We start from the raw sequence: 25,361 nt of genomic DNA on the forward strand, positions 1-25,361 counted from the left end.
ATTCACAATGTGAAATCAATACCAGTTTATGCATCAGGACTTAAAGTTTCATATTGTATAACTTTAGCATGATAGATGTTAATATTTTTTTTCATATAAATATGGTCAAACTTCTTCATATAAATATAGTCAAATTTTGAGAAGTTTGACTTCAGACAATTCTTATATGTAGAGTAAAAAGGACCGGAGGGAGTACTTATGAACGGAGGGAATAGATGACTAATTTAAACAATTGAGGTTTGAATAAAAAACCCTGTTTCATTTCATCACGTGAAAAACCAAAATTAGTTTTCTATTTTTCGGGCACAAGACAGGCTGTACTTTTTCCGAGGCGTGGAGCCGGGCAGAGGACTCTACCCAAACTGCTGCTCTTTCTCCCCGGCCCTTGGGACTTGGGAGTGCGTGAGAGTGAGGGACTCAGCAAAACCCTAATTTTCACCCCAATTCGCCCCTTCCAAACCCTAACCCTAATACGCTCGATGTTGTAATCCCGCCGCGTTTGCCATGGCTCTAGAGGGGCCCGCGGAGCGACGGGACGAGGGCCAGCAGGGAGGGATGGCGAACGGGAATGGCGTGGCTCCGCCGCCGTCGCGCATGGCCGGCCGGCCGTTGGGGGCGGCTGCGTACTCTGACAGGCGGCTGCGCCTCAATCCGAACACGGAGCACAAGCCGCAGGACTACACCGACGTGCGCGGCGAGTACGCGCCAGCCGTGTACAGCGCCCTGGAGCGGCACCTCCCGCCTAGCCTCCTCGATGCCGACCGTGATGTCAAGCTACACTTCATGCGGGACATACTCGCGCGCTATTGGCCCCATGGCGAGCGAAACAAGGTCGAGCTCTCGATCCCTCTTTAGCTACTGATTTATGTGTATATGGGACATATGGACATACTCTTTGGTAGCGGTCGACAGTATCATTCGGCAGTGGGGCCTTGTGGAGGAGAGTTGGCCATGAGAGGAAGTCCGGGGTAATATTGGCACCACTGGTCGCTGGATGCGGTGGGCGAACTAAGGGTATCTCCAACACGGATCCTCGAAACGCCTGCATACATCCGGACTGAGCTGCCCGGACGCACTTTGCCATCCAACGCGGATCCGTATTTGTCCGTCCGCAAACCGGAAGCAAACCAGGGGCTTTGCGGGAGTCCAGACATTTGGCGGAAGCATTGCTAAAGAAGGTGATTAGTTAGCATGTAATCTACTCGTACGCATTAGAAAGTGACCATTACTCCACTCGAATCAACATTAGGCATATTCCTTTTTAAGTTAAGTGTCGGACATTTGAGGTATAGGGTTGGATGGCAGGCTCCCGTATCGTGTCCGTGGAAGCATCCGGACGCGGTCTGCAGACGGATAGTGTGTCCGTTTTGGGGGATAGTGTTCGAGGTGCCCTAACTGCTGCAACTTGCAGAGCAGAAAGCTAGCAGATGCGATGGAAGATAGCAGTCCCGCCAATGGCATCTTTGGGTGATGGGGCAGGTGGTACTTGGTGAGGAGAGAAGATTTGCGGTTGGTAGGAGTGTCAACTGATGAATTGGATGCATATTTGTCAAGGGGCACTCATGAATTTGAATAGGATGTTATAGCAAGTACAATAATACATATCTATTCAATTTGGTTGTATTCTATTCCTCTGTGAATAAATATAAGATGTTTTAGATCACCAAAGTAGTGATCTAAAATGTTTTATGCATATTTACAGAGGGAGTACTATTTAGATACCCCTATAACTTAGGTGATGACACGCAACACGCTCCTTATAGCTCACCTTGTTAGTACAATTTATTTCTATCACCTAAAGGAATATGACATAACATTGAGCTAAAAGATACCATCCAGATATGTATATTGCTTTATCAAATTTGAAGATGGACATGAATAGTTTTAAAAAGACAATTTAGATTAGGAATGTTCAGATCTTGCATCGTACTATATTTCCATTCATAATTTTATGCAATTTCAAACACAACTATAAATCTGGAAAAAATCATTAATCGGATGGGAAAATAACATCCATATTTGTATTCTCTCAAAAGGGTAGTTGAATATTACAGGTATTTTGTATCCATTTGGCAGCCCTATGAGTGGCTACTAACATGGAAGCAGTCTAGTGGCTAGAAAATTACATGACTTGTTTTGTAGAAAGGTTATATGTGATCCAGACAATCCTTTGTTTCCTTTTGCATGTTAAATTAAATTTTGCAAAATGTTTGTTTAGCTATTGGTTTTGCTTGATTTTAAGGGAGTGATAGTCTGTCATCTACCAGTGGCAACTGAATGTGATAAGGCTGTCTCTTATCTGAGTAACAGTCTCTCATCTACCAGTGGCAACTGAATTTGTTTAATGAGAGTTATTGCAAACGCCATTCTCATAAGCCATTAATTCTGGTGCACATATAATTTACATGCATCCATGAATAACTTGTGGTAATTTTTGTTTGAGTTGTGTAATCGAGTGCTTTATACTTTATTTATTGTTCCATCTGTCATAAATAAGTCACGATCATATGTGGATCTAGTATGACTACTGTTCAGTTTTTACCAGTCGATTGATACTCTTCAATGAGTCAACTACATGCATGTGAAGACATAATATTTTTCTCTCGAATGCATCTACCACATTCAAGCTTTTTAAGCTGAGTAATCTAGCTGTGTGGTGATGTGGTTTTATAACTGATTGATCAAACCTTATGAGAAATTATGTTCATGATATCAACAAGCTTTGGTAGATTTAAGATTATATACTGGTAAGCTCTTTTTAAAAGCAACATCACTAGGATTTATTGGGGTTAGTTTGACATGCTAACATTGTTTTGTCCCACACACATAATTAGCTACATTGTTTTTTCCAGGACATTTTAGCTACAACCGGGTGTAGTCCCCCTACCTATTTGCTTGCCATGTGACCTATATTCTTCCACCCAAACGGGTTAGAGGATAGGTGGAAAATCCAATAGATTTAGCACACATGCAACTGATATCTTATTTATTCTTTCAGAAAAAAAACTAAACAACCTGCCGGGTATCATATATAGGGCATGCTAGTGCGACAAGCTTATACTCTCTAAAAGTTCCAGTATATATACTCCACACTTCCGAATACTAAGGTTGTACTATATTATCTAAGCTCTCTGCAGAATCCTAATATCCTCCATACTTTAACTCAATTACCCAATCATGTCTACATACTCCATATTCTCCAGAACATATCTTGGTATATACTCCATACTTCAATTCTCCAAACACAATGGGAGTATATGTATTGTCGTCTGGGCCCAGAAAGCAAATTTTCAATGCTATTTCTTAACCTGGCCTGTGTTGGCCCGCCCAGAGAAGTGACTGTAGCTTCGCCACTGCACAGGTACAGCCTGATTCAACAAGAGCGATATAGAAAATCAATCTACATGTCATATAGATGCCTCTAAATGGAAGACCATGGTGCATACCTTTTTTCTGTTTATGTCGTTTTGATCTGGTTGGAAGAGAGGAGTTGTTTGGATTGCATGCGTCATCTAGATCCAATCTTCTTTAAATACTACATATAAGATAAGAGACAACCTAACCGGTTAGTTGAGCCAAGAAAATCAGAAGCTCAACAAACCACCAAAGAGGGTGCAAATAAATCGACCTTTTCTCCACCCATGGCCCGTTAAGGTAAGCTCTGATCTTGGTGCAATTGGATGGTGGCGGAAGTGAAGGTAACTACACCTGCTAGTAGTATATATTTTCCTTATATATATATATATACTCCCTCCGTTCCAAAATAAGTGAAGGTAACTTTAGTACAAAGTTGTACTAAACTTGAGACACTAATTTTGGGGCAGAGGGCGTATATATTATTCCTAAACAATGTATATTATGATGCGTGTGATATATACTTATCTAGCATAGCAATAAGCACAAGTACAAAAGAGAAGTAATTCAAGTTTTTACTACAGTTTTTAATTTTAGTTATCACGGACATACTACTATTTTCCTTCACTTGTAAGTTGTAACATCAGTTTTTTTTTTAAATCTAGGTTTTCTTAGATTTAGCGATTTGATTAGGTTGGGTACTTGGGAATATTTCTTTTGGGAATGAAACGTAATTCCGAGAAGGGGAGCCTTGGTGCAGCGGTAAAGCTGTTACCTTGTGACCATGCTGGAAACAACCTCTTGCAGAAATGAAGGGAAAGGCTGCGTACTATAGACCCAAAGTAGTCGGACCCTTCCCCGGACCCTGCGCAAGCGGGAGGTACGTGCATCGGGCTGCCCTTTAATGAAACATCATTCTGAACACTTGGGTAGTAGGAGTAGAAGTTGCAGGTAAAAATAACATCCTTTTAACTTGTGATATTACTTGCACCTGCAATATCGTATTGGACTGGCAAGTGGCAACACAGCTAGCCATACAGCGACGGTTTTGTTTGCCAGGTCCAATATTTAATCAACTAAGCTGTAGAAATGTGGGGCTATATTTATTACTTAGCCGCAGTAGGATTTGTTAGTACATATTTAGGCAATTTAGATGGAGTTGTTGCATAGAGATACTAGATTAGAACAACAATATTGCATCCTTCATACTCGAGCTCAGTTTTCATTACAAAGTCTGATTGTTACACTGGAAGTGAGCTTTGTTCTTTGTAATTGGTGTTGATTCCTTTGTTGCATGTTTAAACCTTCATCAGTGTATATTCACAACTGGATTATGAAAATGTCAAAGCAAAACAGTGTAGGGAGTGTTTGGTTCCATTGCTTAGTTGGACAATAGCTCGGCTAGCTCATCTAGCAGCTTTCACTTTGATAACCTTGCTTGGTCAAGTCATTTGGTTCTTTTACTTTACCAGCCTTATCGTGAAAACTATTGTCAGGAATGGGTCATAGACTTTTCCGCGAGAAGTTCGCCGTTGGAAGCGAGCCGATTTGGCTCTCCTGAGCAAGCAAGGTTTTCCTAGCCCACCTAAGTCAGCTGGCCCACAAAAGCTAAGATATTTAAATAGTCCCAAACACTTAACCTTGCCCGGCAAGGCTATAAGTACTCTTGCCAAGGATCTAAACGCTCCCAATGTAGTTGAATTTAGCTTTGGCTTGCTTCCAGCATTTCAACCTTGCTTCTTGTTGTGTCTTGTTACTTAAGTGAGCTTACTCATATGATGTATTATTTTTGGTGTAGGTTCATAGGCACAAAGAATACAGGCAGAAGATAGTCCACCTCTATAAGGTTTGCAATTTAGCATCGACTTACATTCTAAATATTTTGAGATGGATAACTGCCAATTTTATTCTCGCATGCACATATATTTGCAATTAGAAATATCCAACATGCATATTAGTATACCATTTGGTTTACAATTTTTGTTTTTTCAATGAATTGTGCGACAACAAATGTGTATGGCGCAATGTGTTTGTCTTGCACAACCTGCCGTATGTTAGAATCGACACGTGTTTTGCAAAGTTTGTTGTTTGTTCTGTGGGCTGGATTGGATAGAAGCCTGTCTAGTGCATAGGGTGTTTGAATTTTCATAGTTAAAAAGTTACAATCCATCATGTGAATTCCATACTTATAAATGTTCTTATCGAGCATGCCATACATGTGGAGATCCTTTTAGTTAGGCACATGAATATGGAAGTAAAGATGAGTTGAATTACATGCAACTTAGTCATAGATGTAAGTATTTTAGTGTAAGCATTAAGTTGACAATATTATTTATCTCAGCACAATATCTCGACAAGGCGTAGCTATTAGAACCCCCATGCATGTAGATGGGCACAAACACTTTCTAATTGTAGTTAAGGCCTCAATTTGCTAACTAAGTAGAAGAGAACTATCGAACGTGGAGTATCTGCTCCTGAGCTCAAAAGCTCCTTGATGAACAGTAAAATTGAAAAAAATAGTAAAAATTCAAAAAATTATGAGTTTTTTTGGTAAACTTCGACAAATGTTTTGTATGCTTGCAAAATTTCAGCACGAAATGACATTCGTGGAAGTCGTGGAAAAAAATTGATGCTCCAATAAATGCTAGTTTTGAGAACATTTTGCAGTGCTGATTTTGTTTTTCATAGATAATGTTGTGTCGAGTGTTAGAACAAGTGACAGCGACACTGATGACTTCTCGATTAAAATAGGACTGCACCAGGGGTCAGCTTTGAGCCCTTAACTTTTTTGCTTCGGTGATGGATGATGTCACAAGGGATATACAAGGAGATATCCCATGGTGTATGCTCTTTGCGGATGATGTGGTGCTAGTCTACAATAGTCGGACGGAGGTCAATAGGAAGTTAGAGACAAACATTGGAATCGAAAGGTTTAGGCTTAGTAGAACTAAAACCAAGTACATGAGGTGCGGTTTCAGTACTACTAGGCACGAGGAGGAGGTTAGCCTTGATGGCAAGTGGTGCCTCATGACACCTTTCGATATTTGGGGTCAATGCTGTAGAAGGATGGGGTATTGAAGATGTGAACCATCAAATCAAAGCCGGATGGATGAAGTGGCGGCAAGCTTCTGGTATTCTCTGTGACAAGAGAGTGCCACAAAAGCTAAAAGGCAAGTTCTATAGGACGGCGGTTCGACCCGCAATGTTGTATGGCGCCGAGTGTTGGCCGACTAGGTGTGGCGGAGATGCGTTTGTTGAGATGGATGTGTGGCCACACGAGGAAGGACCTAGTTCGGAATGATGATATCAGAGATAGAGTTGGGGTAGCACCGATTGAAGAGAAGCTTGTCCAACATTGTTTGAGATGGTTTGGGCATATTTGGCGCACAAAAGCTCTAGTGCACAACGGACGGCTAACGCGTGCTGATAATTCAAGAGAGGTCGGGGTAGACCCAACTTGACATAGGAGGAGTCCGTAAAGAGAGATATGAAGGATTGGAATATCACCAAAGAACTAGCCATGGACAGGGGTGCGTGGAAGCTTGCTATCCATGTGTCAGAACCATGAGTTGGTCGCGAGATCTTATGGGTTTTTCACCTCTAGCCTACCCCAACTTGTTTTGGACTAAAGGCTTTGTTGTTGTCGACTTCACGAATTTCATTCCATGCTGAAATTTGGTAAGCATGCAGAACATTTGTCAAAGTTTACCACAAAAAAATTTCAGATTTGTTTTACTATTTTTTGGATTTTACTGTTGATCAGGGTGCATTTGAGCTCGGGAGAACAGAACTTTCGAGAACTACCCAGTTAATTTGAGGAAAATTGTCTGAAAACCGAGATTGCAACATGGCCAAAGATAGGGCAACCTTGGCCCACCTGGCCACCAATGCAGAGTTGACATACACTACGAAGGAACCAACCGGTTGAGGCTGTCCGCATTCATTGCCATTACCTATCACTCTTGATTTGGCCATTTTGACTTTGCGATGGACAACCATCAACACACCAATCATCATGGGAAACTATCAATGTTTCGGGGAGAAGTCCTTCGGAACGAACAATGCATAATTATGGCTCCCCCAACACAAGTATCATCATAGGCATGTACTACCTCCGTCCAGGTTTAAAAGACCCCGAAGCCAAATCATCATACCAAGACACGCCGTACCCGAGATTCCTCAAAACTCGCTCTTGGTCCAACCAACCAGAGCGCTTCGCTTCCCATTAATTCCCCGCTTGCTAACCTCCCACCCTTAACAACAGTGCGTACCTCACCGCTGCATGGAAGGTTACCCATGCATTGACTGCCTTTTGACCGTGGCTGCTTGATGTGGCTTGAAAGTAGGAATGGCCGCTGCATGTCTCGGTTGGAATTAACTGCCCAAGGCATGGAACAATGCGAACGAGCGAGACTAACATAAGCGGCCTAGTAATTACGAACGGGGCTTTGTGGCTTTCGGGCCCAATAAACCCGGACGGAGGTAGTAATAAACATGGAACATGGCAATAATAAATATCTCCACCAATCTTGCAAGCATACATAGAAGAAATATAAGGATGGGTCATGTATAATGCAAAGCATGGGTCACAAGTGCATGTCCGTATGATATAGGAATGACCATGACATGCAAAATGAATATGGTAAGCTGGGCACGAAGTGTGAAATGAACAATACCCCGTAACCATGTGAGTGCCATGTAGAATAAGGTCCCGAAGTCGTGTTGCCAAAAGGAATGGAGGATAAATACTCCGTGGTAGAGCACATCTTGGTTGCTCTCAAGAGCTCGTTTCGTCTCTCGTGTGCTTGCGAGGTTGACGAATAAGCGTGGGTGCCTACACAACATTGAAAAAGAAACAATGTGTGCGTGTGATATATGTACGCATCATCTATCATGGTGTGTATGTGTATGTTGGGTGTTAGCACAAGATATGCAATGCTCAAATAAGTTTGATGCATGATATAGAAATACGACATCCATCATGAAATGATTGTTGTTATGCATAAGCACAATGGGGATTCAAAGTGTAGCAACCATAGTGCATCAATATCAACTCGGGTATTCGTATTCATGATAAGCATATCGTGCACACAATGATGGGAATCATGGAACACATAAGATCAGTCAAATTCTCCTAACATGTATGAGGAAACTATGGGGGCTTCTTCATGAGTAAGTGTAAGCATGTTGCAAGCAAGACAAGTAAGCAAACACGTGGAGAAATTGGATTGACATATAAAGTAATGCATGTTCAAAGTGAAGTGGTCATGGCATGGCATATGACAAATAGTATTTGTAGGATGCAAAGCATGCAGTATGTTCACACTTCAGAAGTCAGGCAAATGGCATTAACCACAAATTTGTCATCCATGCCATATTTGCAAATTAAATTGCATTTTATGGGATAGGCATAGTTACGACGATAAGATGTCAATGATGTAAGTCACAATCTTATCCATAGCATATGACAAAGCAAGAGGATTATCAAATATGATGTGACCTAATGAATTCTCATAAGATATCCTATGCAACATTGGATAGCAACTAATAGACTCCACATGAAATTATCATACTGATCATAAATGGATAACAAGTCATCACATGAGAAAGTCAAACTAGCATGAGGCATGACAATAGGGAGACCATCATAATGCGAGCAATCAATATCATGATAGTCCACTAGTGGGACAAGAGCATCACCATTACCTGTAGTGTTACCTTTGAAGGTCCACTCATGTGGTGTATGTGTGGTGGAAAGGGCCATCTTGTGGTCATCTACATCATCTTGATGGAACCATGTGTGTGTGTGTGTTGGGGGGGGGGGGTCTTCTTTCACCATGGCCATTGTCTTGTCCAAAGGAGGAGCGAAGTTGTTGAGGATCAGGGCGTCATCGTCCACGAGACCTAGCATTAGAAGACACAATAAAGGTAGAGGCTAAGTTGTTAGAATGATGGATGACCTCACTTGACCTATCAACTACTTCACTCTCTCAATATGGTGGCTCACTCCCTCCCTCAAGGTTGGTGCACTCAGTCAAATATAGTGGAGTCACACATCTAACTAATGTGATGGTGGTAGCTCTCACATGGAAACTGGAGCATCTAATCAAACATAGGGTAGTAGTGAACTCTATCGCTCTCTCAAAGTGGAATGCACTCAATCTCACATATGGTGGAATGGCTCTCATCCTCACATGGGATTTGGTCCATCTTGTAGAACTTGGAGCTTGGAGTAGCATCGGTTCACACGTCTCCATAGTCATCATACACCGTCGTGGTTGAAGGGAAATTCTGATGCTCAACCATCTCATCACCTTCACCATAGATGAAGGCCATGTGGTGGGGCTCATCATCATTTGCCTCCATGACCGAAGGGAATATCCCATGGGCGGCCAGCTGGGCACTTCCGAAGATGGAATGGTCACCCTTGTAGTTGGTGGTCGACGTGCTGTAGTCGTCGGAGCTTCTTGTAGGTGATTATGTCGATGTCGGTGTGATCTTGAAGAAGATGGTAGCTCAGAAGCATGCGCACTTGAGCATCGTCATGAAGATGATGTTGAAGATGTGGACGACTTGCATTTGTTGAGCATGTTTTTGATGAGCTCAATGTGTGCGTCCATCTTGGCGCCGATGTAGTCCCACATGGCATCGAAGTGGTTCTTGTTGGTGTAGATTGGAGGTGATGTGCCTTCCCTATCCATATTAACACTCTAGCTAGGTATGAATGAAAGAAATGAACAATACCAAAGTTACCTCTTTTCGATGTTGTATATGGATCAAGGGATCTCACAATTGACAATATGAAATGAGTGCACTTGGTAATGGACCTTGTCCAATCTCACGCTTACACAATAGGCTTATAGTGGAGCTTGGTAGGGATTAGTGGCACGAAATCAAGCAATTTGAAGTCCAAGATATGTAAAAGTTGGAAGAAAACCACAATGAACTCAAAATGCTATGCAAGTTTTCACAAAAGATATAGAGGCAAAAGGAAACTCACACGCCAAGATAATGGGGCTTGTGTAGCCAAAGAAATGAGCATACAAGTTTTACCTAACAAAGATTAAGCTCGTGTTGGACAAACACAAGGAGACGATAGCTTGGTTGTGTGATAGAACTTGGCACCAATCCTACAAGACAAGTGTAATGTTTTCCTATCAAATGTATCCTTAGTACAAGTATCTTTGTCGCACAACTCCTTTGCTTATAAGCTCTTTTGTGACTCTTGCTCTTTTTTTTTTGCCCCTTTTCTTCCTTCCACCACTTCCATTGGGCCTTCACCAAATATGCACGACAAGTATCACAATATGATGCATGAGAGTCACTAAGGTGCTCAAGTTCACCAGGCCCGACAACACTTGGATAGCTAGTCTCAATGGGTGTAAAGGTATGCTCAACTAATGGTGGGGCTATCAAGGGTAATGGCAGGGGAAGATAAGTGTGTGTTAAGATGGATACCTTTGTCAGCGCAATACCTTCATCAAGGTTTGAGGTTAACCGACCTTGCTTCCATTGTTGGTGTCGAAAGTATGGATGGTTGAAGTCGTTGGTGAGCTTGTTGGTTCCTTTACTCGATGGAGAGGTACCAGCTTTCCTTGGTGAGGATCCCCAAGGTCGAAAACGACGAAGATGCACGATTTTGAGTCATCATGGTCGAAGGCCTAGGTGAAGATGCCAATCTGCCAACAATTGGTTCGAAGCAAATGATGTGGAAGCCTAAATGATGACCTTGGGCACATGGATAGCTTCAAAACGAGCCCAAGAACGCTCAAATCAAAGTCCAGAATCAACACTGGCAAGTCAAGTGTGACCGCACAATGCCACACTGGCAAGAACCACAACCAGTAGTGCAAAGAGAGTCAAGCTGGGGCCAGATAGCAAAGCTTTGTGTGTAGAACTCATCAATAGTGGAGTCACCCCGCTGAGGAGCATGCTCTTGGCGAACCACAAACATGTATATGGCATCACCAAAAGGCTTATAGCGCTGGCGAAGAGAGTCCACATTTCAAAGACGTAATAAGGCCCATAAAATCAGAGGCAAACTTAGGCAACACACTAGATGTGAGAACATCCGCAGTACGAGCATCATCATCTTGAGTGTAACTCTGTAAGAAGACAGAGCATCCTACTAAGTGGGAAGAGCCTCCTCATAGGCCAAGACTTGCTGTTCATAAGCATGAATTGCAGCATCATTAACAATCTTAGCTGCATCCTTATTAGTAGCCTGAGAATCTGCAACAAGAGCCGGTGGTGTCAACGGGGTAGCAGCAACAGGAGGAACCGGTTGTGGCGACTAGGGGACCTCGCCGGACAGAATGCCCCGAAGACGAATGCCACGCATATGAATGTGCATAAAGGCAATGGACTCGGTGTAATTAGTACCATAAAAAAATCACCGTGCATCGAGGAACGGCGACATAGCCCGATGACGAAGACATTGGATCTTTTTTTATCTTATTTCTTCTTTTCACGGAGAACCGACACCCAAGTCAATATAGGCAACCAAAGCGTGTCCCAAATCAACCGCTCGATCCGGCGACGGACCAACTCGGGTAGGGTCCATACCAGCGGGTCAGCGCAGGATGCTGGCAGGCGGGCGGACCAATCGGGCGGCAATGCGATCGAGTTGAGCAGGACGGGTGCCTGCGTCAACGAATCGAGGTAGGGAAGGGAGCCGGGTGGCTGATCTAGCAGGCGTTGGCGTGCTTCAGCTGATCCAGCAAGAAGACGTGGGCGAGCTAAGCAAGTTGAGCGGGTGTTCGCCGCAAGCCTATCTAGTGGGTGCCATGCGGCAGTCGTGTTGATGGGCGGCAGTTGAAGATCGAGATACGACGGCCTTCACGGGAAACGGCGGTGGGGAGACGTGGTGGGTGAAGTGGGCAACAAGGTGGGGAAGTGGAAGGAGCGACGATCGGCAAGAGATGAGGATGGCGTGATGGAAGATTCAAGCATGAGTTGCGCGTGCACAAAAATTAACATAGGCTCTAATACCATGTTAGAAAATACGTAACTTGTATTTCCTGGGGGTCAACAACTTTCATCGTACTCTGCTCTCCAAAGAGCAACTCTTCTCAAAATCTCAAGAAAAAAGGTGCTGACTTGGATTCCCATTCTAAGGATTCTTGTGGTTCCGGGAATCCGGCTACAGTAGAACCAGGAACGGGAAGCTCTCCCCTTTTTCCGCCAAAATTAAAATTTGCTCCTGCTACTCAGCCTAGAGCCTTGAGCATTATACAAGGACGTGCTGTAGGAGGAATTGCCACGACATGGGCATTCTTCTTAGAGAGAATTATTGCAGTAGGATAGTGGTTAGGTATATTTCTAGGTTTTCACAGTTTTGGCCTGTACTTTCATAATGATACCATGAGTGCTTTAGACCGTCCACAAGATATGTTTTCTATATATATATCTATACACACACATCCTACCACCCGGTGGTAGTTACCCCACATGTCTCATATACTATCATGTAGTAGTATATATACTACTTTATCATTCTACATATATTAATATACTATATCTATGATATTTCAAAGCAAGTTACACGAAAAAATTGCATATGAGCCCATAGGTTTTGTTATATTTGTGAAATACGTACACATTTGTACGTGAAAAAGAGTATGCTCAAAATATGGTACATACTACCTAAAAAGTAGTATATATACTACCTAAACATTGTTATATACATACTACACGTATATACTCTCGGTTTTGACAGATACTACATACACGGGCGTAGGCAGGCCCCGGGCTGCCCTGGCCGTGGCCTAGGGCGTAGAGTGACAGCCCTTCGTTGACTGTAGCAAACAGTGCCATACTGTAGCTACAGTGTTCACTGTACCGACGAAGCTGAGCCTGGGTCGTGGGGAAATCCTAGCTACAGCACTGACTACATAGAACATACAAAACACAAGTGGTGGTAACTACCACTGGTGGTAGGAAACATTTGTCATATATATATATATATATAGTGTTACTATTCATCACCCAGGGTGCAGAATAAATTATTCCTCACCCGAGGTAATCTTACGATCATTTTATAATTTCGTTTGGAATTCAAATAGTTACATTCCTATTGATTCACTACGTAAAATTTGACATAAGAAAATAAAAGTATAGGTCATAAGACAAGAAAATTTATAGTTTATGTGTATTTTAGACTATGTTTTTACGTTTGTAATTTTACATAACATAAAATATTTTTTACGGCGATTATATATTTTCTTACGGTCTCTTTTTGCGTTGGAAATAAGACAACACTTACGGAACGTAAAATTACGGTGCATTGATGGTAAAATAGAGGGGGGTGAAGAATAACTATCCTCACCCAGGGTGACGAATAGCGCGACTAGGCAAAATTGTGAATATCAAAACTGACCATGGTCACAACTATCACTGCCGATAGGGTCTGCCCAGGGTGACGAATAGCGTGACCATATATATATATATATATATATATAGGCAAAATTGTGAATATCAAAACTGACCATGGTCACAACTATCACTGCCGAGAGGGTCTGCTCCGTGATCCGTGCGTATGAGGGAGAGGTAGAAATATGCACGCCTTTTTCTCAATTTCGACGGCACTTCACCCACTGATTCCCTGACACTTTCTGCAGCGGGCAAAGTCTTTTCGCAAGTGTCGGAGTTGGTGGTCCAGCAAGAGGCACATGGATTTTGTGTGGTCCGTGGCCTGCCACTGTTTCCTGCATCCCATACTTCGCTCACGGGTCGACACTTTTGAGATTTTTGCATTCGTGACTTGAGACGAGGTGGACCACCAACCCCTTTGATTTTTTTACTTAACCATAAGGACTTGTCAATGTACTCGATCCTCTTCACCGCCGCTCGCCATATCCAGCCATGAGGACCCCTGTTTTTCTCCTTCCTCCTCCGTGACACCACAGTTGTTTTGCACTTCTGCCCTCGCGTCACGCCCCCTTCACTCCCCCAATCTGGAGCACCAGAAGCAAGGCCCAGCTGGGTCTCCTACTCACATCACTCCTCGCCACGGCGTCGCCCAACCTGCTCGTCTCCTTCCCTCTGGTCGCCCGAGCCGAGGTCGACGGCGAGCTGCAGGACGTCCACGAGCCCATGGAGCAGGCGCTCGAGGGAGTAGTTCCCCTGCTCCCATTCCTCTTCCTCGCCTCGTTGCCATGGTCACTGGCCGCCACGCGCTCCAGGTGATCTCCTCCCTTTACCTGCATGATGCTTGTGCGTGGCCGTCTATGTGGTGATTTTCCCCACAGATCCACATGGGTTCATCTTGCTGGGAAAAAGAATTCACCTTTGTTTGTTTCTTCCCCTACCCATCTCAGATCTGTTGTCATGAAGCTACATCGAGGCCGTCAACATGCGTGATGTGAACGATGACCCACCCCCGCTGTTTCCCCTCTCATCAGGTGTGATGCTTGCGCGTGAGTAATGCTTGTGCCTTTGTGCTGATTTTTAATCACCTGGGAGTTGACTAGTTAGTTCGCGGTGATGGACATATTGATCGAGCTCATTTTGTGGTCATGGCCGAAGCACTTTTTTTACACAAGTAGTCTGATCATGGCGGAAGCACTTCTTTTTTGCACAAACAGTTTGATAACGGCTGAAGCACTTAAGTGAGACATTGAAGAAAATGTTATCTGAATCAACGCATGTTGACTTTGTCCTCTATGACCATATTATTATCTGAATGAAGGCACACACATTTAGTTTCTCTGAAATATTACAAGTTACGGAGGGAGTACAACTTATCTGAACATGATGTTCATTTCATGCTTTATAAACCATTGGTATTAAATTTAATCAACAACATTTCGACTTTTCGGGTAATAGTTTCAGTCTTGGATTCAGAAATTTAACTGTGTGCCATGGCTGGGCCTGGGTTCAGAATTTTTTAATGCGACTATATGCCCTGGTCCTGCAACCAGACGACGCAGGGGAGAGAGCGCCACATGCGAAACGCCATGTTCAGAAAGGCTGAGACTGCATTTTCCTCTTCTGTAAGAACTCACGAGCATTGATGAACACCATTTGTCTGACTCGGGGTGCCCTTGAATCGGAGAAAACAACACAACTGACCAGTGTTTCAGCTTGGCGAACACAAAGATATTGATGACTTGCTGCTGGTCATATTTTGAATGGCACGTAGAGATACATAATTTATTATGCCTCGGCTGGGCTACTACCAAATTGGAATGTTATGTGCATCCATTGAACGCTACCTATACCTGCATGATGCTTAAGTACAAAAGTCTAGGCGTAGCCAGTTATGTTGAACACACATGCAGCTCAACTGGTCAGATTTTAGTGGAGATAATAACCGGACTGGATTTGATCCACTATACTCAACTTTTAAAATAAATATTCTAAACTTTGGGAGGAGTAGTTTTTCATTTATATAATAAGTTTTTCTATTTGCAGTAAATTTTGATATAATATGCACAAAAATGATTTTTTTGGAATGAAGAACTGTATTAGCAATGTTTAGATCCTGACTGACCACTCTTAACATTGGTCCCAAATAGTCTTTCACGAAAAGTCGGCGTACCACCAAAGTGGAATTGTTGTGATAATGGAACAAAAAATAGACTTTGTGAAGAACCGGTGCCCCACATTCATGGAACTGTTGTTCAACTCACTCAAAAACGTACGACGCGATAATGGGTTGACAGGTCGCCATGAAGAACCGCTAAAACTATGAGGGGGAGACCCGTGTACGAAGGAAAGGAAAGGGAACCGAAAATAGACTTTGTGAAGAACCGTTGTCCCTCATTCATGGAACCTTTGTTCAGCCCGCTCAGAAATGTACGTCGCGATAATGGTTTCGCGAGTTACCATTAAGAATCGCCAAAACTACGAGGGGAGAACCGTCTACGAAAGAAAGGGAACCGAAAATAAACTTTGTGAAGAACTGTTGACCCTCATTCATGGAACCGTTGTTCAACTCGCTCAGAAACGTACGACACGATCATGGTTTCATGGGTCACTATGAAGAACCGTCAAAACTACCAAGGGTGAGCCATCTATGCTGGAGTGGTGGCGAATGAACGCGCGAGAGTAGACCGGGGCACCCGCACGAGAATTGCACTGCGGCCGCGCCCTTGAGCGAGACGGAGGATGGCCCTGTCGCCGCCATCATGTACTGCTAGCCTTTTTCTAGCGGTGGCAAGGAGATTAGAGCCGTGAAAAGTTAATGAATGCAACCACACGTACAGAATATCTTGTATGGTGGTGCATGTCACGAGTCTTTGGTTTTGATACTTCCAGAGTTTGTGTCGTGAAGGATTGGATCTTCCGCGAGCAGTATAAACATATAAATTGAAGATTACAAGGGGACGTATTCATCGTCCCGTCCTCACGTGACAGTGTCACTTATGAAACTCCACCCACCTTGCATTCACTTATCTTTGGTCCAACTTACTAGTATGCGTCAACATACTAGTATCACCTTACGTGGTCAGCAAATACGGGAGCGGCCATTACGGCTCTTAAATTAGCATGCGTTAGACTTAAAAGAGCTGCAAAAAAACTAATGCCAAATTTTTTAAAAGAACAGCACTATACGAGAGTGAGAACAGGCAACACGTGGTCTATAGAGCAATAAAACAGAATGAAGAAGAGTGGACGGAGTCCGTTGCGGTGTGTAAGCATGGCTAGAAAAATCCAAACAGTTGGAACCATAAGATGATGGGCTCCCGTGGGATAGCCCGTGTCAGGAGACATTGCCGGGCCCAGTAGTGGCAGGGTTGGATCAGAACCTTAACAGAGGGTGGCAGGTGTGTACAGTAAATAGGACGTGCGAAAAATCAAGCTGTCAGAGAGAAAAGGAACCGCTGACAAGGAAAAGTTCTAATCTCAATGCACTCACGTAAGGTTCTGATAGTTGTGACCCTGGTAAGTTCGGATAGGGAATCTCATTCCTATATATATACTAACCGAGAGCGCAGATTAAGCTATCGTACGCTCCGGCCGCTAATTCCTCGCTCGGCGCACTGCTCGGCCAATGAAGCCCCACCTCCGCCTTTTTGTAGCAAATGATGGTAAATAGAAATGAAACATATGGTAACAGATTAATTTTCCTTACCATTGCCACGCGCCTCACTTCGTCTCGTGTCCTTTTGTTAACGACAGTAAACATGCTAGCATATGTGGTAATAGATGCGATACTTTTACCAAGTTACAGCACCACGATACGCTATGGCTCCACCACTAATGGTGGTAAAAATAGGAACATATATGGTAACCGAATAATTGTATTACTACTATCGTGAACCTCTTGCTATGTGGTAATTGCATTACCATATATGGACCCCATGGCTCCTACCACTAACCATGGTAAGGTATGAACATATATGGTAATGGAATAAATCATATTACTGCTGCCGTGAACCACTGCTTGCTATGTGGTAACTGCATTACCATATATGGATATGGGTCAGTAAAGAGATCTGCTTTGGTTACTATAGGAAGGGTGATGTTTTACTGTTAGATTAAGAGGGTATATTACAACGCCGTAAAAATATGTATTACTACCGATTGCCACTACTTTACGATCAAAATATAGTTGGCCCAGGTGGGCATTCGGGGCATTCTGTGCGGGGGATCCACTCGTAAAATCCAACAACTAATTACGATTGAATTTATAACTGCACGAGGCGGGAGGCGGGGGCTGGGGACTAGGATACTGGGCTGATTAGCATGCGCGCTGCGGGAGTTGATCCGATCGGTCGCACCCTGCTGGCCGGAGCGTATGCTTAGTTATAATACGCTCAGGCTGATTTTAGCAGACCTATATATATATATATATATATATATATATATATATATAGAAAGAGAGAGAGACACACACGGATAGGTGGTAAATATGCAGGAAACCCCTTACAATGGGGAAAATATACAGGCTGAGCATGATATAACTCTAAAAGTATTGGCTATCATGTGCCACAGGAGTCAGGACTCAACGTCACCATTTTGTCGGATCTTTTAAAATATTTTAGATAGAAGTGTGGCTAGTAATTGGCCATGGTTTTATTTTTTGGAGGACTATTTCTTTCCTGTTTGCTTGCTTGTAATTCACTTTTTTGCCAACTTACAGCCACTTCATCAAGAATTATACAGCATGCACCCTTCGGCTTTCTTCTTACCAACATTCCTTGAAGCAGTAAGAACCAATACAGAAGAAAGCATTGCAAGTATAATGACTGAACCAATTCCTGGTGTTTTTTCATTTGCTATGTTACAGCCCAACTTTTGTGACATGCTATTGGAGGAGGTATGGCAAAGTAATTAACACCCAATTTAGCTCTTATGAAGGCTTTTGCTACAATGTGAAAGCAATTATTTACACCTTTGTAGGTAGAGAACTTTGAAAAGTGGGTTCATGCAATGAAATTTAAGATAATGAGGCCAAATACAATGAATAAGTATGGTGCTGTCCTTGATGATTTTGGCCTGGAATCTATGCTGAATCAGTTCATGGAGGAGTTCATAGCTCCAATTTCTAAAGGTTATTTGATTTATTGCTGTACTGTTGTAGATAGGAAGAATCACTATTGGTTTAATTGTTTCAGCATACCTTTCCTTCCACATTAATATTATGTTCTTTGTGTCAACCTTCAGTTTTTTACCCTGAGGTTGGTGGAGGAACATTGGACTCTCATCATGCTTTTGTTGTTGAATATGGGAAAGACAGAGATGTTGAACTAGGTAAAGTTACCATTGTTTTTTTTCCCAGGGATGCCGCCAGAAATTTTTGAGGTTCTCTGTTCTTGAATTGTGCATGTCTGGATGGCTGCCTTTTAGAGGGATACTCATGCTGTAAAATCTGTGCCCACCCCCGCCCCCCGCCCTTTATATTGAGGATAGCACATGAAGCAACCTCTTGGGCCTTCTTTCAACTCATATATCTGTTTGAACAAAGTAAAGCCACATATTAGATCTATATGTGGAAGATACTCGTAATGGCTCTTTCTACCAAACGTGAAGGACATAGCTTATTTTGTTAATGTGGACTGATACAATCTTGCTGTGGTACTATTGATTTTTAGTTTTTCCATCGTGATGATCATGGTCTGCAAGAAGTGTATATATCCACTATCCAAACTGGTGCTCTTAAACTGGCCATAGCTGTCTTGTGATTTTCTGTTTCCTGCCTAGTGTATCAGTGACTCTCATTTGTCTCAGAATAGAAGCTCGTTTTCATGTCAACTCCATATTCCACACCCTAGGTGTGTCTTTTTTTCATCTCCCTCTCTTATATTATAGTGGTGATGTTCTAGTATTTGTTTCATATTTTTTGAGAACTTTTGAACTGTCGAATCCAGACAACATTGATACACACAATTGTACCTATATAGGAGGATTTTCTATCAATAGTTACCACATAACCTGTTTAAGATTTCAACATTGTAGAAGTTCCCAAAATCATGACAAAAATACTATGACACTAGGACTATAATGTAAGATGATCTAATGGATTGATTGAAAAAACACGACTTCCTGTGACCTGGACAGAAAAAGAAAAACAAATAGTTGAGTTCATATATATGTCGAACTGAGCTGAAATGATTGTAATTTTTGCCGAGGGCACATAAAGTCATATTTTCCCAATCACTCCGTTGGATCTTCTTATATCATAATGGTGATGTTCTAGCCTTAACGGGTTCTGCAGACAACATTGATACACACAATTTTACCTTGTAGTATGCCTTGTATGATCCAACATTATGGCAAGGTGACCTTTTTTGTTTGATAATTTTCAAATCAATTAGTATGCTCTGTTATTCTGTGCTCGTTTCTTTGAAAATAGGGATAATTAATTTGGTGCCCTTAGTTGTGTCCCCCTCGGCAGGTTTGCCCCTAGTTTCCGAAAGCCCTCGTTCTTGCCCAACTCACTTTGGTTTCTTTGTGCTTTTGCCCTCCCGTCACGGTTCCGTCCAGTCAGCGCCGTTTGACCGCTACCGGCGCTAGATTTAGGACACGGCTTGCCCGCCGTGCTCACTCGCTTGTTCCCCCCCTCACTCTTTCGTTCCCCATTCCTCCCGTCACTCTCTCTCCCTATCCAAACCCTAGTTCGTCGGCGCCTCAACACCAAATCCAGAAACCCTAGGGGCACCACCACCAGAACGTCGTCTGCAGCACCAGCACATCCATTTCCAGGCGATGGGGGAGAATGGAGAAACCCTAGGCGGCGGCCGCCGCCACAAGAAGGGAATCGCATCGGCGCGGGAGGGCGATGGCTGCGCGCACAAGCATAGCTGCCTGCATAATTGCATAGGGCGTATCTGATATTCTAGCACAAAATAAGTGCGTTGGTCCTTCTATACCCCACTATATTTCCTACATGCATCATCGAATACAACACTTAAGATGTAATAATTAGGGGTATTGGGTCACTTTCAATGTTCTCTTGGTTTATGCGCAAGAGAAAATATGCCCTGATTTTTGGAAAGGAGAGCTGTAATTACCAGAACTTTCATTCCTTCTATTTTTCTTTACTTACATTTTTTTGTCACTTCTCGTGTGACACTTTCTGCAAGACAAGTCCATCTGCTTTGCCACCTCTTTAGTGCCTAGAGATACCATCTAAGCAAGTCAAATATTTTTTTCTCTGTTGTAAGCTATTAATACTCGGACTTGCAGGTTTCCATGTTGATGATTCTGAGGTCACATTAAATGTTTGCCTTGGCAAGCAATTCTCAGGCGGTGAATTATACTTTCGCGGCATTCGTTGCGAGAATCATGTGAACTCAGAAACACAGCATGAGGTACATGGTGTTTGGTAACTACTGTGAACTAACATAGATTATTGTATTTCTTCTTTTAAGATTTATATGGTTCTCATTTGTTTGTCCATGTGCCCATGCATGCTGGGTTTTGCCATCTTTGTTGATACTGATTAACTTGAATGCATTACTTCTAAAATTCTCGCGCATGGAATTTGACATCAGCTGTTGGCAAGATAGGGATGTTGAGCTGTTCACATCAGTTATACAGTACCTGCAAATCAATATAGTTCATACTTTACCTTTTTTCAAAGAAATAATTATCAAGTATAGGAGGAAGCAATTTCAACCAAGTATTCCCATGCCTGATCTTGGCTGCAGGAAATGTATGATTACTCTCATGTTCCTGGACGAGCTGTACTTCACCGTGGCCGTCATAGACATGGTGCTAGACCGACATCATCAGGGCTCAGAATGAATCTGCTTTTGTGGTGCAGAAGGTACTCAGATCTCTCCTTGCAATTTCAATTTTGTCCCAAGATTTCTCAGTGGCCTATTTTTGCATCCGGACATGTCCACTCTCTCTAGCCTTCATCGCCATAGTTAAATAATTTGCCATACATGCATTTATATACTGTGTTATTATCATACTTCCCTACTATGATATTTTTTTAATGTTCATATCTTAATGGTTTTGTGGGTTACTTATATTTTTGATTCCTTTTTGTATTTATGTTGCTTGTATTTGAGTTATGCAACTTTCCGTTGTTGCCAAGAGTTCATAGCCGTAAGACTTGAGCATTTATTTGGTTAAAGCAATTTCATTATTAGGATTTGTGCGCTAATCTCTTTAACAAGCCTAATATTGAAGTAGCAACTTAACATATTCCATGGGCTCTAGCCAATATAGCAGTACATGAGAAGTAGTAAGATAGGAATCCGTATTGAATAGGAAATACATAAGAGAGCATACAAGACTACAGCTATCTCTCTAACACCTTCAACTGAAATTAATGTTGAAAAAGTGGATAGACAAAAAAATCTGGAGAAGCTCCAGGGAAAGACCGAGCATAGAAGGGACATGGTTCATCAAAAAGAATATACCCTCAGAAACCGACATCTATAGGCCAACATGACAATAACAATGATATTCCTTATGCTGAGTACTGTAGCGTATACAAACACTCTCAACAGACTGAGTGGTCAGCGTAGTGTGCTCACAGGGTGCTACAATCACATGCATAGCACACACAATCAAAGAGCTGAAGCCTAGACTAAACAGGTACGCTGCTACAAAGATTCTTAGAGCAGGAAAAGGCTGAATATTAGTTAAGTTGGCAGTAGAAATGGCCCAAGCCCCAGTCTGAAAATGAGGTGGAACAGCAGAAGCAACCATTAGAGCAAGAAGATGACGCGTACCTGAGCATGAGGACCAGGGCAAGGAACTGAGAAAGGGTGTCCTGCACAGAATGACAGCGACAAAGTGGTCTACGTAAATTGCATCCTCCAGAATCAACAAGAAAAGCAGGAATAGTGGCAATTTTTAATCGTGTATGGATCATTGTGGCGGAACTCCTGTAGATAGATAATATCTCACTAGGGAAGACACGAACACACACACACATACATGGTGAGAAAAATCGTCTGAGTATATACAAAGCAGAAGTGAAGTAGCACCAAATTTGGATAATAAGGGACGCAGATGCTTTTAGGTCAGTAATAAGATGTAAAACAAAATTGGTTCCATTTGACCCCGTGGCATGTCGTATAACTGTTGCATGTCTACTGCGTGCTCAGATGGTTGTTGAAATGAGAACCCAGCAGCTTTCCGTGTATGCATGAAGTATTTTAACATTGCTGTTACTTTTAGGACGTGTTTCGGAGTTTTTCATCCGTCATCTGATTACAGTGTCAATGCATACCCATACATCTGTTTGGTAAACATTGTCTTGTAAACAATACCCCGTAAACTGATCAGGTACTATTCACGGGCTATTCTGCCCGAGCCCCCCCCCCACCCTATCGGTTCCCGTTACCGCAACGAAGCTCTCTCTCTCTCTCTCTCTCTCCCCCTGCAGATTTCCAGCGAGTGCTCCCTCCCCCGTCCCATCTGCCCCGATCTTCTCCGTCGACCCTCCTACTCTCCTGTGGCGAGCAGCAGCGTCTTCTTCTACCCGAATCTCCTCTGCAATCTCCTTACTCCATGGATCCCCTTTGCCGCCGATCTTCTCCGTCGACCCTCCTCCGACTAGGAGCAGCATGAGCACATGCACTGTTCTCCATTTTTGTCACTCGAAGTGCTTGTTGCGAGCAGCCCAGCCATGCGAGGACCAACCAGTGGCCGCCTGATCCCCGCAGCCCCATGGGCCTTCCATGCGCCGTTAGCGATACATGTGTTGAACCAAACATATTTCAGTTTTTACCAATACAGTTAACAGTGCCGCTGTAATCTGATTACCTTTATGTTTACATTACCTTTTCCCAACCAAACACATCCTTAGTTATTACTCCCTCCGTCCCAAAATAAGTGTCTTAAGCTTAGTACAAATTTGTATTAGAGCTAGCACAAAGTTGAGACACTTATTTTGGAACGGAGGGAGTGCAATTTAATGTTACTAACAGGAGTCTGGACAGCTGAATTATTGCATCTTTTGTTCAGCTCCGTGTTCAGGGAGATGAAGAAATACCAGATGGATTTTTCTAGCTGGTGCGGTGAGTGCCAGCGTGAAAAGACAGAGAGGCAGATTCAGTGCGTCAAAGCGACCAAGTTGGTAAACTACTCTTTAGAACACTCGTACGCTGTCCATTTGGCAGCTAACATTCTGTTATTAGCTTCTAACACATTTCTGCTTTACTTCCGAACAGGCATTTCTTAGGGGTGCTGGAGGGGCAATGATTTAAGTCATATTTACTGCATGTATTTTATGCAATCCTGTATTATATTAAACATCCTTTGATCATTGGGAAACATCTAGTATAATTGTTGTCAAATTTCCAGCTCGTATGTTTGTCAGTGTCATTGCATCTTATGTAAATCTGAACTTCCCTTCTGCATTGCCACATAAGCCATGGTTTTTACTTTTATAGTGTTTCAGTTGTACTGGTGTATAAAGCATGAGTAATGCTAGAGTTACTGAACCCCCTTCTATGTATTCTGCGGATTATAGTTAGGTGTCTGTTTCATATTTGGAGATTAAAGGGGAGCCCCCCCCCCCCCCCCCCCCCCCTAATATCCTCATATATACGTCTAGGATTATTGGTAAATCATCTATTTTGAAGAACAGGGAGGCCTCTCCCCGGTTTCATTAACCAGAATGAGTCTTACTCTTACAAAACTAAAGTTCAGAGTTGCAACCTAAGGCTATATTACAGCCCTGCTCAACAAGGAGCCAAAGGACAGAACGAAAACACATGGGAAACTAAAAACAACAGCCCTGAAAGGCAAGGCGGTTGAAGACAGACACATCGCACTCGCACTTGCATGACGGCCGAATCACATCGCGATCTCGCCCCCTCCTCTCCTGAACTTGTGCCAAGGCCGCCTGGGGCGACCAACATATTACAAGGGTGGACATAGGGCTGTGCATCATGGTCTTGTCGTCATATTCTTGCTTCTTGGCAGGAGAAAGGAAGCCATCATCTTCAGAGATTTTAAGGTTGTCCCAGCTTGCACCAACATCCAACCCTGTATTCCTCGCTTTCAGCCACACGCAAGGGTTGTTGGAGTAGTTTTGCCAGCACACTCAAGAACACCTCCACCTGGGTTTTGCTTGTGTCTGGGGTCAGAGTTACCTAGAGTTTGAGCATTCTGTGAATCAGTCTCCACACTTGAATAATAGATGTCCAGATGGTGTTATTAAAAATCATAGAATTCTTATATTTCTATAAACACCAAAGGACAGTAGAACTAACTATATTCAAAGCCAAATTCTTTTTATTAGAAATCCAAAAGCGGGCCATAGATTCAAAGTTTGTGCCCAAATTCTTTTGGAAGAAGAGGTTGACAAACGACCAAATATTCCTAGCTACTATGCAGTCAAAAAATAAATGGTGGTTTGTCTCCTGCTCAGCACAGAAAACACAATCTAGCGGTTTGATAATGTGTCTTTTCCTCAAGTTGTCTCTAGTCATAAGCTTATTCTGGGAAAACAAAGATATGTATCTTTGGCGGTACTACCAGTTTCCAAACGGCTGGTAGGAACAGAGGTTGCACCCCTCTAAAGTTAATCACATGGTATAAAGAACTAGAAAAATAGACACCCTTCTTCTCAAGTTGCCATATCAGAGCAT

General features: G+C 42.8%; 1 protein-coding gene across 2 annotated transcripts; it reads left to right on the top strand.

Annotated features, from left to right (window-relative positions):
- Nucleotides 1-352: 352 nt before the first annotated feature.
- On the top strand, nucleotides 353-24,155 carry LOC125543876 (2-oxoglutarate and iron-dependent oxygenase domain-containing protein CP2-like). Of its 2 annotated transcripts, none has more exons than XM_048707368.1 (9): nucleotides 353-831; nucleotides 5,153-5,200; nucleotides 18,443-18,619; nucleotides 18,703-18,853; nucleotides 18,967-19,053; nucleotides 20,989-21,113; nucleotides 21,453-21,571; nucleotides 23,731-23,842; nucleotides 23,937-24,155. In XM_048707368.1, exons 1-9 carry the CDS (start codon nucleotides 505-507, stop codon nucleotides 23,970-23,972), a joined length of 1,182 nt encoding a protein of 393 aa, XP_048563325.1. In that variant the 5' UTR covers nucleotides 353-504; the 3' UTR covers nucleotides 23,973-24,155. The 2 variants fall into 2 exon arrangements, with proteins under 2 accessions (XP_048563325.1, XP_048563326.1); XM_048707369.1 differs by having other exon boundaries at nucleotides 23,731-23,838.
- The last annotated feature ends 1,206 nt before the right edge of the window (nucleotides 24,156-25,361 follow it).

The sequence above is a fragment of the Triticum urartu genome, chromosome 3 (genome assembly GCF_003073215.2).
Source record: "Triticum urartu cultivar G1812 chromosome 3, Tu2.1, whole genome shotgun sequence".
NCBI classification, from domain to species: domain Eukaryota; kingdom Viridiplantae; phylum Streptophyta; class Magnoliopsida; order Poales; family Poaceae; genus Triticum; species Triticum urartu.